At 34.1% G+C, this 14,361-nt stretch overlaps 3 protein-coding genes and 1 long non-coding RNA gene across 4 annotated transcripts in view; 2 read left to right on the top strand and 2 right to left on the bottom strand.

Moving 5' to 3' along the window:
• Positions 1 to 43: 43 nt before the first annotated feature.
• Positions 44 to 2,964, bottom strand: LOC119828794 (transmembrane protein 179). The gene is made up of 5 exons (XM_038351052.1): positions 2,741 to 2,964; positions 2,520 to 2,663; positions 2,038 to 2,199; positions 1,248 to 1,332; positions 44 to 983 (listed from the first exon to the last, which is right to left on the bottom strand). The coding sequence occupies exons 1-5, from the start codon at positions 2,848 to 2,850 to the stop codon at positions 762 to 764; spliced, it is 723 nt and encodes a 240-aa protein (XP_038206980.1). The 5' UTR covers positions 2,851 to 2,964; the 3' UTR covers positions 44 to 761.
• A 261-nt stretch (positions 2,965 to 3,225) lies between these two features.
• Positions 3,226 to 8,488, top strand: LOC119828601 (protein YIF1B-B). Its single transcript, XM_038350812.1, has 7 exons — positions 3,226 to 3,367; positions 3,556 to 3,750; positions 4,561 to 4,646; positions 5,595 to 5,762; positions 6,797 to 6,920; positions 7,163 to 7,425; positions 8,183 to 8,488. Exons 1-7 carry the CDS (start codon positions 3,343 to 3,345, stop codon positions 8,420 to 8,422), a joined length of 1,101 nt encoding a protein of 366 aa, XP_038206740.1. The 5' UTR covers positions 3,226 to 3,342; the 3' UTR covers positions 8,423 to 8,488.
• LOC119828602 lies at positions 7,336 to 9,752 on the bottom strand. Its single transcript, XR_005287776.1, has 3 exons — positions 9,606 to 9,752; positions 7,753 to 7,832; positions 7,336 to 7,463 (listed from the first exon to the last, which is right to left on the bottom strand). It is a non-coding gene; the product is annotated as an uncharacterized LOC119828602 (long non-coding RNA).
• Positions 9,753 to 10,936: 1,184 nt separating this feature from the next.
• The window catches only part of LOC119828759 (RNA-binding protein Nova-2), a 57,863-nt gene continuing 54,438 nt past the window's right edge, over positions 10,937 to 14,361 (top strand). The window contains exons 1-2 of the mRNA XM_038351003.1: positions 10,937 to 11,332; positions 11,639 to 11,701. Of these exons, the coding sequence (XP_038206931.1) occupies positions 11,215 to 11,332; positions 11,639 to 11,701 (181 nt within the window). The 5' untranslated portion in view covers positions 10,937 to 11,214. The remainder of the gene's footprint in view (positions 11,333 to 11,638; positions 11,702 to 14,361) is intronic.

Below are 14,361 nucleotides of genomic sequence, written 5' to 3'. Positions count from 1 at the left end.
TAAAAATAATATAAAATCAAGGTAACATCTATTTTTTAAATTATTTATTGAGTCTCACAGACCAAAGCTAACAATGTTGTATTAAGTTTGTAATTCTAAAATTACGATTTCAATTGCAATTGATGTTATTTAATTGCTGAAAATGTAGCATATTCCTGTTAGCAATGTTGACTGTGAAGAATCAATCCATTTTAAAATAAGTCTTAAGTAAATTAGTCAATTCATTGATAATATTCCTACTAGGAACAGATAATCAAGACAAATTTATTACTATCACTGCAAATAATAATTTAAATCTGAAACTGTATTTATATTTGGATATGGCAACAATTAAAAGCACATGATGGACATTTATTCTTTGATTTAACATAGTGTGGCGTGTAGGGGTAAATCTTAAAGAGAAACGAAGCTGTAAATAATGATTTCAGAATCAACTACAGTGGCGTTAACATTGAAACCAAACTGTAATTAATATAGTTTTAAACAGAACAATGGTTTATTTGAACAGAGCAAATCACATAAAAAAGTTACGTTTTTTTTTTACATGAATCATTAATGATTTAATGAATACAATAATCTTTTAAATCTTTGTTGATAAATTAAAAAATATATGTTTTTAAGCGGGAATTTCAAACGATAAAAACTTTTAGTTCTCTTTAATTTACCCTCATACAACGAAACATTGCCGCTTCAACAGATACGCTATGTTCTTTTAAATTTCTACTCCACATGTTGCAAGTATAATGAATATAAACAAATTTTCAATTTGCGGTTATTTTAGAATTATCAATACTATGCGGGTAGTTTGAATTGTGGATCGAGTCGATGGGGGGTGTTGACCGACCGGGCGGTTCGTTGACGAGCCGCTGCCTCTCGCGGTACATGGACACCTGGATGTTCTGCAGCTGGTGGTAGCGACACACCTTCAGGGTGCTGAACACCGCCAGACCGACCCACAGGGCGAACAGGGCCCAGGCACCGAACTGTACGAAGTGGAAAGTACGATTACAGAGTTGTAGGGGGCGATATGTGATCCCTGGCTGCTATAAGCTATATAATATGAATCATGGACGAAGCCATGGCGAACAGCTAGTATGTTATATTAATATTTCATGGATATTTGAATGTCAAAGTAAAGTACACTTGCATGAGGGCATTTTTAAGAAATTAAACAACATTTCGATACTAATATCCATAAGTAGGAAAAGCTTAGCATTGATAGAGAATGAATGTGTTAAAAGTCTTACCTGCGCCGTACCGAGCTCAATGTAAAAACCATGTGTAGAAATTTGGTCCTTTTTATCTATATCCTGGCCGGTCGCATCTTCACAACTAAAAAAATTATTTTATAAAATAATTAAGAATGGAAATAAACACTTTTACCATTAATCACAACAAATATAGAAATAATCTATATTAGTATGGAACGAGCATAACACTTAGTTTATAATTTATAAACATACAAAAGCTGTGGCTTGGGGTACATCCTAAGCACTACACAATCATATTTCTTTACAGTAAACATTCATCTTTTTGGTCCTTCGAGCTGGATTCAGTTATATAAAAGTAATAAAAACCAATCAATCATATTGCATCTCTTATAAAGACTGCTTTCAATATGTACATTGTTTTAACGCTATATAGTAAATAGGATTTTGATGTTAAATCAAGAATATATCATGGATTTATACAAATGTTAAAATTCTAGAAAAATTCTTAAATTAATTATGCATAAGATATTTTGTTGTTATGCAATATCGCCTTAACTATTGAACCAGTTTTAAACGGAGAACAAATGGCTGTTGCGTAATCAAGCGTAGCTGTTGGTGCAAAGGTTTTAGACATAACATATTAACTACAATACAGATTTGTTCAGTCACCTTATTTGACTGGTAGATATTGCTTTGAGTAATTACATTGCTGTAAGTTATGCATAAGCATTGCATAATGTTTACAGTAAAAAACTTTAATAACACAAAACACAGTTCACTCTAATAAAAATTACAAATTAAATAATAAATACAAAGGTGCACTTACCTAGGAAACCGTTCAACAATATTCTGACACCAAGTCATGAAGCCCAAGGTGACAATCAGGGCTGCCGTGATGGCCAGACCGCAGAAGATCACACATCCCACAGCCTCTATGAAGGCTGAGAGGAATGAACTGTCTATACCTTTACAGACAAATACTGATAACCTGTGGATACAAGAGATGTTTATATTCGTTGTTTATATACTAACATATTTTCACATAAGAAATGAAAAAAATATGGAAATACTGGTAAAAGCACTTACTAAGTAAAATAAATAAAAATGTTGGGACAAGGTACATGTTATGGTAAAAAAAATTGTTAATAAAATTACAGTGTACAAAATTTATAAATATAATATAGAGTATCAAATAGGATTCAAGTTTTTACACTACATGTTTATTTCAATTTCTTATTTACGAATTTTACTGTAGGTACTACTTTACAGTAGGATCACACTTGAATTTTAAACATAATATCATTTTACCTGTATATTTGAATGCAGCATACGATAAACATGAGAATGCCAACAACAATAACATAGTTGCAGTAGGCTCTAGAAGCCCACATCACCAGCAGCTGACCATCTTCCTCTTGCCAGGTGCCCTTCGAGAATAGGAGACAGTGGCCACTGAAATATATATATCAAATTAAAGATCTGATGTATGCAGTAGTTACACTTTTGTAAAAGGATAAAATAATTTTTACTTGAATTCATCTTGGTGCATACTCAAAGGCACAATAATGCATAACGACAAAATAAGGCCAAACACATAGCCAGCTATTTGACTTAATAGCAATACATTCGTTAGTGCCATTTTTATGCACAATCAACCACCTTTGTTAATTTTCACGAAAGTAAATAAAAATATCAAAAATCACAAACTACGTAAATATGTCATGTCATAGATATATGTAGTGTCAACTGTCATTTATTTTCCAGTGCGCCTTCGGCCGTCAAGTGTCAACGTTAATAAACAATTGTCAATTATTGAGGCTGGCCTAATTTCAAAATTGCCATTATTTATAAAAATACGTTAAATATTGGTAAGAACAACAGGTAGACTCATGTTTAAAAAAATGCTAGTAAGTATTGTTTGTGGAAAACAGATAATCTACCATACCTTACCTTTATTTAACAGTGACACCCACCCATGATATTTATTTAGGGCAACTATGCTACATTTAATGTCAAATTGGATTGCCTGCAAATTGGCTGTTGATGATGTGTTTCGTTTTATTAAAATAAAAAAAATAATAAAATAAGCCACAATTTATAATGTGTAGACGGTTATAACAATATAACAATCATGAATTTTAACGCTTCAAGAAATGGTAAATCAGTATAACAAATATTTTTGACGTTATCTCATACAAACGAAACTTTACATTTAATACGAAATTAAAAGTTATTCTTTGCAATTACCAAATTCAGTTGATCGAATTATTAATTAATCTATGTATATCTCACAGGACAAAAGATTTAAGGAAAAAATAATGTGTTATTATTATTAAATTTTTAGTGGCACACTCTGGCCCTCGTAAGGCCAAGAGAGTTAGCGATGTTAATGCAATGGGGGCTCCATCGCCGCTACCTCCATATAGTCCCAACCCTGGTTTTGGGGATGCATACCCTCCAGCGGGACCACCTCCCCCTTACCAACAGGGAATATCCTTAGATCCTGTACAGGAATTTGGACAACAAAATCCTACTGGCAGTGAGTAGAGCAAAAAATGTGTAATAAACATCGAACAACTTGATAACAATTCTAAAAGTATTCACATTTATAGACTTTCAACAATCATCAATACATTTAATAGACACTCATCAAACCTAGATTGATATACTTATTTTGTAAGATAAACTGAGAGAATAATAAGTGTCTGCAATTGTGATATATAATACTAGCTTTTGCCCATGGCTTCGTACACAATAATTCAGAGTAGTTTAATAGATGTTATTATACATATAAACCTTCTTCTTGAATAACTCTATCTATTAAAAAAATCCCATCAAAATCTGCAATTTTAAAGATTTAAGCATACATAGGGACAGAGAAAGCAACTTTGTTTTATACTATACAGTGATGAGATTAATGATTTTGTAATTATTTTACAAATTAAAATCAATATCAATGAAATATACAGAAAAATGCTTAAATTTTTTGGGAATATGAAATGACTAGTTGCGCTCCGCAGTTTCACCCACGTAATTCCGTATCTCATAAGAATATCAGGATAAAAACATTGCCCATATGTTATTCCCCTTGTCTAGCTATCTATGTACCAAATTTTATTGCAATCGGCTTGGCATGGCTTTTTCAAGACTTTATTCGTTTTAGATAAAATTAAATTTGCTTTTTCATTTCCTGTCTACTAATCTCATGTATGAGTGTGTCGTTCTTCACTTAAAGTGTAGAAGATTAATGTAGCATAAAATTTGAAGTATTTTCAAAAAGAACACATTTTTCCCACATTTAAATATCTAGATTCTAGAGTGTAATCATTAATTAATTAATCATTTGTAGGTTTTGGTTATCCTGGAGGATTCCCACAAAGTCCGATGGCCTCGCCACAACAGATTGGTTCCATGCTGCAACAACCTATTGTTCAGGTAAATTAAAAAAGACCCTTGTAGATATTAAGATTTCTAGTACACTAGATTCCTGACAGTTCCTTAGCCCGCATGGACTACAGAATTTTATACACCATGGATTTAGGTAGAAGAGACTGTATGACATTTTATATGACTAAATATATGTATATCTCAACAACTATTTATTTTAGCAAGAATTCTTCTTCATCATTTTTAAAGACAATCCCAATGACACCTTATTTGTGTATGATCAAAGTATATCCCCATAGTCTGATCCAAAATTAATTTGTACCTAAAATTGGTGTAAATAAAAAATTTTGTGATCCCATTGAAAATAAATTCTAACCATAATTGATAAACTATTTTTATTTATAGTAGTAGTATTATAGTTGCTTATAAATTTTATTACCTTAAATCAATGAGGATGATGGAAGTAAACGCCTGTTTCTCTTTGTGATGCTATATGGATTTTAGCAGAGTATGTTAAGAAGACTTAACACTGTGCTTACTGGTTAATCTTTCCAATTGGATTAATAAATTATGGCAGCTAATAGTTATTATTGCGGTGCTGACACAAACTTATGTGCTCGCAAGCCGATGGTTTCTAAATTAGTACATTATTTCTATTGACTCACAATTTCAACACAGTTCTAATTTCAACCATATTATTTTATTTGTTATAATCAACAGCTCCTTGAGTTTTCAACAGATTGCTGTGATTCTGTTTGTGTTTGATAGTAAATTGTTGCCATTTAATCTAATTTTAGAATTTTGAGTGAAACCTTCTCTGAGGAATGTTGGTGACCTTAAATAAAAAATTGTACTAATTGTTATTAAAAGAAAATAGTTAATTGTTAGCATTTAATTATAGTTAATTTATCTATAAGCTCAACAAAATGCTTAATTAAAGTAATTTTTATGTTCGTTCTGTCTTCAGCATTTATAAATAACCATTCCAAATTCCAGGACATGGCTCTCCAGTACGGAAACCAGCTCGCGGCGCAGGGCCGCGACGTGGTGAAGCGAGAGCTGGGCAAATACCTGCCCGTCTCCAGGATGAGGTACTACTTCGCTGTGGACACGAGATATGTGCTGAGGAAGCTGCTACTCATCATATTCCCCTATACGCATAAGGTATGGGATACATTAGATTTATGGTTTCTATTTGTTGTTTTTTTTTATGTAATCTGCTCTATGGGAACATTCAACAAATAGTGTCCTCCATTTTACTCCGTTTATGTGTTACATTTATATCATAAATCTATCCGTAGCTTTTCCTTTCAGTCTTTTTAATTTAGAGTCATATTTCATTAAATCTGCAGCCAGAATGTTTGGATGTTTATTATAAAAATGTTTTTTTTTTTTTTTTATTAAATATTTATTGGTGGTATGTCTTTTTAAAATAGGTTTTTATTGGAATCTTACTGGATTTTTTATTTGATACAATTTTGAAATTATAACGTATAAAAATTATGCGTGATAAATATCGTAACACAAAAAAATATATATGTGTAATTTTAAAATTAAAAACACTCCGGTGATTCGGTCTGCAAAGGCGATACAATGATTAAACATTCTTCCCCAAAAATAATATTCCTTGTACAATTCTTGTGTGTCTGAGAGACCATTGCGGTTTGCTTCCGTAAATATATGGTGTATCTATAAACCACAGTGTAGGTACGAACATAAAATTTAAATTGCATTTAAATTAATTTTAAAAATTAAAAATTAATTAAAATGCAATTTGTTTGTTTTAATTATTATGATTACAAATAAATTGCAATAAGGATAAAGAGAAAAGACATTTATAAATTGGCAAACATATAAATTGATTTATATTATCATCAGCCAATATATGTTCCCACAGCTGGGACACAGGTCTCCTATGATGGTTCAGGCCACAATCCAGCACGCTGGCCAAGCGCGTGTTGGCAGTCTCATGTCGCCGAACTTTTGGTTCTCTGACATGCCGGTTCTCACGATGTTTTCCTTCAGCGGTTGAGCAGTGGTGATGTTATCCACAAATGGGCCTCCGGCTCCCCCAATCGCCGAACGAAACACAGCGTCACGTCGGTCTGTGGGTGTGTGGTACTACCCCGGTGCGAGCTGGCTCAATTCGTGCCGAAGCGTGCTCGACTGCCGCATACAAAATATATTTTGGCCCACAGGAGTGGATGGTGAAGTACGACCAGGAGACGCCGGTGGCGCCGCGCTACGACCTCAACGCGCCCGACCTCTACATCCCCGCCATGGGCTACGTCACCTACGTGCTGCTGGCTGGCTTCATGCTCGGTTAGTGGTTCATTTTTTATTTACATTTTTCAATAAATCGATTTAGAATTTAATCATTCGCTTGGGCATGTCTTAGCGTCTTAAAACATTTCGTTTTTATATGTTGTTAATCTGTTCCTATAACAATATAATGTGCAATAAAGCATTATTTATCACTCATATGTGAATGTGTGCTTCAGGTGGTCAGGCGTCGCCACGTTACATAAAAATAAATAAAAATGCCATTGAAACCTCCGTTCCAGGTCTGCAGCACCGCTTCTCGCCGGAGCAGATCTCGATCCAGGCGTCCAGCGCGCTTGCGTACATAATCTTCGAGATGGTGCTGTACCTGGCGACGCTGTACATCACGCAGACGAGCACCGCGCTGACCACGCTCGACCTGCTGGCCTTCTCCGGGTACAAGTACTCGGTGATGATATGCAGCCTGCTGGCCGGGCTGCTGCTGGGCGGCACGGGGTACTACTGTGCGCTACTCTACTGCAGCTTCGCGCTGTCTTACTTCTTGGTGAGTGCACTCTGTACAGCGGCTCGCCCTGGCTTGACCTGGGGAAAGATAAATTAATATAGTTTGAATTATATTAATTTGGAATATGTGTTTATTTGAATATAGCAACAATTGGGTTTTTGAAATAATTTTTGGTGAATGGTCAGATCATAACATCAAGATTTTTGCTTTAACACATGATACATGATATAAATAAAAAACATATTTTTCTTTAATGAAAACAAATCGACAATTTCAGAAATGAAAACGCGTTGATTAGTTTTCACACGGATATAATACAATATTTGACTAACGAATGTTAGAAGTTAGAGTACTTGTTTTACTTACTATGAATACTATAAACATAACTCCCCTCGGGGAGTTGCCGCGCTGGTCTAGACTGGTATCACTCCGGTGATTCGGGACGTCTGCAAAGGCGATACAATGATTAAACATTCTCCCCAAAAAAATATTCCTTGTACAATTCTTGTGTATCTGAGAGACCATTGCGGTTTGCTTCCGTAAATATATGGTGTATCTATAAACCACAGTGTAGGTACGAACACTGCAGTTATTCGTTGTTTTGTTATCATGAAATGGCTATAACTAGGACGTTCACGAGTATGACGACAAAATGCGGGCACGTTTTTAATTTAAACTGTTTTCACTTAATAAATAACGAATAATTATTTTATGATTATTACAAATCTTATTGTATATACCTACGAATCAACTATATATAAAATTTTTAAGTATATATTTTATTTCCTCTTTTCAGGTAAAAACACTCAGGCTACAGATTCTGTCCGGGGGTTCGCAAGCCCCCGACACCAGTTACAACAACTATTCGACGTACAACACCCAAAACCCCTATGTGGACAACTGGTCGAAGCCAAGTGGTGGTGGGACCAAGCGGAGAGTCTACTTCCTGCTCTTTGTGGCCATAACCCAACCGTTCCTGTCCTGGTGGCTCACATATCATCTCATACCGCCATCTGTGGTCCTTCAAGCACGATAACTATTTTTTATCTGTAGTTCTAAGTTTGAATGTTGGTACGTTTTTTAATAAATGTTGGCGCTAAAATTGTGGTTTTATTTGGAAATGCTTTTTGAGGCTACGGTGATAGATTACCAACATTTAAACTAATAGGAAATTCGAGTCAATGTAACAACAATAAAAAATAATTTTGTAATACTGAAATTTTAATAGTCTGACATTTTGATATAAAGAGAATATAAAAATTTAACTACCAGTCAAAAATAAAAATCATTCCTAATCTTTAAAAATTAAAGCTTATTTCCTAATACAATGTACTTATAATTATTGTAATTAAATGTATATCCATTTATTTTAAACGAAATAACAAACTTGATAATGACTTATTTACAATTAAAATACGAGTTGTTTTTCGCGACCTAACCTTTAAATTTGCTTTTGTCATTTCATTTTAAATACATTGCTTTATGTTTTGCTTTATTTTAATAGCTTTTTAAAGGAAATCAGTTCGCGTCGGGCATTTAAATCATTAGCTATATAAATAATCTACTATATGGGCCATAATATTAGGTTTTCATTTTGTATATATTTTTATATCTAAAACTTCTAGCATAGTCGTCAGTCATTAGACAAATCATTGTTTATTAAGATTATTATGATATATATGAATATAAATAAAATAATTTTGTACACAAGTCTTATTTCATTGACATCCCCTATATGCCGACTTTGAATTAAAAGAAGAGTATAGAAAGAATTTATTTGTATTATTAATTAATTAGCTTTTGCCCGCGGCTTTTGCGTTAATTCGGAGTAATTTAATAGATGTTGTTATACTTATAAACCTTCCTCTTGAATGGCTCTATCTATTAAAAAACCGTCAAAATCCGTTTCGTAGTTTTAAAGATTTAAGCATACATAGGGATAGAGAAAGCGACTTTGTTTTATACTATGTAGTGATAGTTAATAAAGTCAAAAGATTTTACGAAAAACAGCATATTCAATTTGATTTCCACATCCTCAATTTCTTAATCACAACAGAATTGTTCGAAGTGTTTGAAGAATAGAATACAAACATTCGTAATATGGCAATATCTGATGAAAAAGCCAAAAAACGTCATTGCGCTATTTTAAAATGGGGTTACAAGGGAGAAAAAGGATCGGTTATCTCATTTCAACGCATGTGCTGGCCTGTAGTACGTACCTTGACCTACTTAGCGTCTATGGGGCCGCCCACTTCTTCCCGCGGCCCGCCATATTTGAATAATATGCGAAGTGTGAACAAAGGCTTTAAACTGAATAGCAACCTATCTAACTAGGCTAGATATCTAGAATAAATGTATGATCTACTATGTAAAGCTTGATATGTAAAGAAGTTTAATTATGTAACTTTAAATAGTAAGATCATTAAAATAATACAGAACATATTATTATAAAATGAGTTATTTTGCCGAAGATATAATATTATTATTATCTTATGAAATAAAACTAACTAAAAAATAAGCAAATAGATTCTAATTATTCGGCAGTAGCGATAATTAAATTCTATATTTTTATACTATATTGCACTCGTAGTTATGTATTTAATATACTTGAGCAAAATGTACAGAAGTTAGCTACGAGTGCGCTTGGAGCTGATTGGCTAAAAATCTAGATGACCTTGCGCTTGATTTTTTGCTCTAGTGATGTTACTGTACCTATCCAGGACACACAGCACATACTAAAAAATAATTATAGAATAATACATTTTTTTTAAAGAATAGAAAAATTTGATGATTAGACGAGATTCGAACCCGCGTCCTTTTGCCAAACTGTAGTAACCCGTGATCCCGCTTCAGCAATCGAATTTCTCCTACTCTTTTGGTTTTCTGGTTTCATATGCCTGGGGCGTGGGGTGTTCCTTTCTTAGTTTTATAGCATATGAATGCTATAAAACTAAAAATTACGTTTATTAATACCTATTTTTTTTAATTCTTTAAAAATGCAGAATGAAATAATGAGCTTAAAGAGAGAAAGAGAGCTTATCACTACCTCCGAAAGCCAGCAACAGTTTCACAAAAGCTGTAACAGCTTTGTAATTGCTCATGGGCCGTGGCGCTGCCTCGTGAATTAAACTGTTCCATATTTTCAAGTCAGTCGACTACATTTATTAATTACAATCAAAGAGTAGTATAATGCTACGGGTAGTTAGAATATTCACTTATACTAATCCTAAAATTGTTCCCACATTAGTATAGGTAACAGTAGAAAGTTTCTAAATCAGTTCATTAGATTCAGGAGTTACAAAATATTTGAATGAACTTGTTGAAGCAAGTATAATACGTCCTCAAATATTTTAAATAAAAACATCAGAGAAATCCAAATATGGATCTGGTTGCACTGTTCGTTTTTTGTAGTATGACATCTTTTTGTGATCTACTTTATAAAAACTTTCCATTTCAATAGAATAAACAAATAATGGAACATCACTATAGTAATCAGCTGGTAGTTGTCAAAGCGCAGTAGTGCCAACGCGGCGGCGTGACACCCGCAGATAAGTTCAGGCTGACCATGCGCCGCACAACACCGCAGCGCAGTATCGACAAACGTTCACATTACATTTAGACGTAATATCTATAGTGTCACTTCTCCTCTTATAATTTATTAATTAGACTATTTACTGCTTCAATTCCCTTTGTTTTATTTGTTTAAGTGTTATGTGTATTCGATGATATAATAATTATGTACAGTGCCGCAACCGTTAACGCATTCTGAAGGAATTACGTAATGGGAATTATGCTAGAGAAGTTAATAGTTTTGCCCTGAAATTCAACATGGCCGCTGACACGGGTATGGATACTTGTCCCAGTCCAGAGATTTCGGACTCTAGAAAACGACCTCTGGACGGCGATTCTGAGAATGGCGATATCAAAAGGTCACACTTCAGTTCAGGTGAGTCTACATTTTGTCACAATAAGTATTTTTAGGCGTGTTAACATTGACAGTGTCGTGACCCTGCTGTTAAATATACCTACAAGATTCTTATCAGAATATCACGCTCTTATCAGTTTGACCTATTTAATGATAACAGTTATTGTGACTTAAAGTTTTTAATTGTAAACTCGATTATGTGTTATAAAGTTTAGGAATAAATACGCAAAGATTAGCGCGGAAGAAATTATGTTGTTATATGTGCGGCGTTCGCCTTAGTTGTATTTTTAATGAATGCAATGTTAAAAGAGAGTCGTTGTTTTTTAGTTCAAGACTTGGTGACGGCATTGCCACTGGCCAACGGCCATGGCAATATTACGTCTCATTTCGGTGAGTCGTCAGAGTATTTTGTTCACATTGGCTTTGTGGTTGGTGGTGCATGCCACGCTCACGCTCGCCTGCTGCTCACCACTCACCACCACCCGATACCGACGGTGATACTAAACCTGACCATCCTCGTTTCATCACGTAGCTAGACGCTCTATGCCAACATATTCAGTCAACTTATCAGCAGAAAACCAATTTAAAAGTTTATTAATGAAGGAGACAGCATATTCAAGTAATGCTCATTAGGTATTATGTACAAACCATCCATTTGTTTAATTAGGTCTTGTGTTTTAAATTATCAACATTTCGTTAATGACATCCATAAATAGAATTTTAAGCAAACACTTCAATACATAAACTCATTCATAATTCAATTATAAACAATGAAAAGTGAATATTAAGTAACAAACAGGTTTTCAAAGCCAGTTTTAACCTCCATATGAAATGGTTTGGTTAGATTCCAATGGTGTTGAATGATAACTTAAATAGTAGTGGTTGATTATCATTAAAAAAAGTTATATTGATCAATATCTAACGAATAATGACACAATGTTGTGCGTAAGCGGTGAGCTAGAGCAGACTGAGCGTACCGAGTGGCAAGAGGCGTCAGAGTTCGCCGTCACACCCATCTTACATTGCCTCGATGTTGTGAGCCTGTACGTAGCCACACCACCACTCATGGCTTTGTCGTTCCATCTTTGGTGTGATCATTACAATGTACAGTACTCCAACGCTGCCAAACTCTTCTTGAGATATATTTTATTTTCTTTTCCATCTGTTCGCTTTGTTTGCTTATTATTTCAACTAACTGGACGATTAACATTATTTGCTACAAATCCATCGACTATTATTTAATATATCACCGTATTTAGGTTATAGATTGGCACATCCATTTATCATTTACAAAATTATTAGATTATGTTAGGTTAAGATTGATTTAATTGGGTCGATGAGAAATATTTTTGTGAATTACTACTGTTAGTTGTCGTACGAGTTGTGTTCTCTGAACTGAAAATTATAATATGTTAAGTGGTGAAGAATATGGATTGTACATATTTTCTAAGTAGCATCTTATGAGAAATATGCCCTCAAGGTCGACGTCTAAGCATATATTGTACTTAATTACTATTAGACTTGTGTATGAATAATTCCAAGGTTGGTCCGTTGATTTTTGTGTTGCAACTCCGATGTTTATGTTTCGAATTTTACAAATTGTCTACAAGGTTTGTGACTGCCTTGTGATGAATGCTGTTTCTGCTAGCTTCTTTTTTATTTTCATTAATATAGAATGTGAGGAAAGAGACGAGTGTCGATTGTATGGTATTGTTTGTTTCGACTTAAAGGATATGAGATATTGTTTTCGTATATTTATAGGATTGAATGTTGACAATTCAATCTTACGAAATATATATACCTTGATATTACGTTACAAAATATACCTATACACCTACATATTACGTAATGCGATAGGACCTTTTATCAAAGTTAACAAGTGAACAAACAAAAGTCATTAAAGGAGAAACGACACTCGCCATTCGCGTAAGCGGCGAGCTCTCGAAATACGAAAACCCTACACAACACTTGGGTGCTGAATCCTCAACAGTAACACGTTGCAACAATGTGGAACCGAAGCGCGAGCTGGGCATTGTTCAATTTTAATCGCACTGTAGTATAAACAATAAAGAGTTATGCGCCCCTCAATGCGCACCGCTGGGGCTTTCGGGAATTGGGACGCGGCCCCTTCGCTGATTGCGAGTTCTGCGATAAATGCAGAAAAACTGAGAATCTAGAAATCAAGGTCTTATAAATGCATAAAAAGCGAGCGTATAGATGCTACTTTTTGTTGCGGTAGCGCGGTTTCCTTGTCTACACTAATGTTATAAAGAGGAAACTTTTGTATTTTGTATATGCTTGTGACGTTTTCACGCGAAAACCATTGGACCGATTTCTAAAAATTCTTTCACCATCAGGAAGTTGCAGCAGAGTGACATATGTTCTATATGTACCACGGGCGAAGCCGGGGCAAACAGCTAGTTGTAAATAATGAAATTGAGATGGAATTCTTGAACTCTTTAAAATATTGTTGTTAGACGAAAATTCTACGTCTTAAGTTGTCTTAACAGTTTATATTATTTCTAAAACATCACGCCCTCGCACCCTGATGCTAAATTAGGTCGTATATGTAACGACTAGCTTCCCAGCACTGCCCGGGATGACCCAGGATGTAAAAACTATTTAATATTAATTTGTCATTCCGGAACAACGTTGCGTTTAAATCGTTAAAGATCTATTAAAATTGCCTGTAAATTTTACTCAAAAGCTGATGCACAATTAGAACAATCTAATTGAAAATAATTACTGTTTTTTTTACGATAATAGTTAAAATAATTATTTTTAAACATACAACTAAAGAGCCTTCAAATTGTTAGTACAAGAGTAAATTTAAAAGCGACCACGCGGCAGGCACTAGTTTTCAAACAAAAGAAAAATAACTATAAAAATCGAGTATAAAAAAATGTTTCTCTTTTGATTCCATATAGTAGTCTGGAAGGGATCGCTACCTAGCGATAAGACCGCCATTAGTGTACCTAGTCTTGCCATAAATATTGTAATAAAGAAAAAAGAAAATTGTTAACTGAAAATAACATTTATTACTTTTACAG

This window comes from Zerene cesonia, chromosome 8 (assembly GCF_012273895.1).
Source record: "Zerene cesonia ecotype Mississippi chromosome 8, Zerene_cesonia_1.1, whole genome shotgun sequence".
Lineage (NCBI taxonomy): Eukaryota > Metazoa > Arthropoda > Insecta > Lepidoptera > Pieridae > Zerene > Zerene cesonia.
This window is presented reverse-complemented; position numbering and strand designations above follow the sequence as displayed.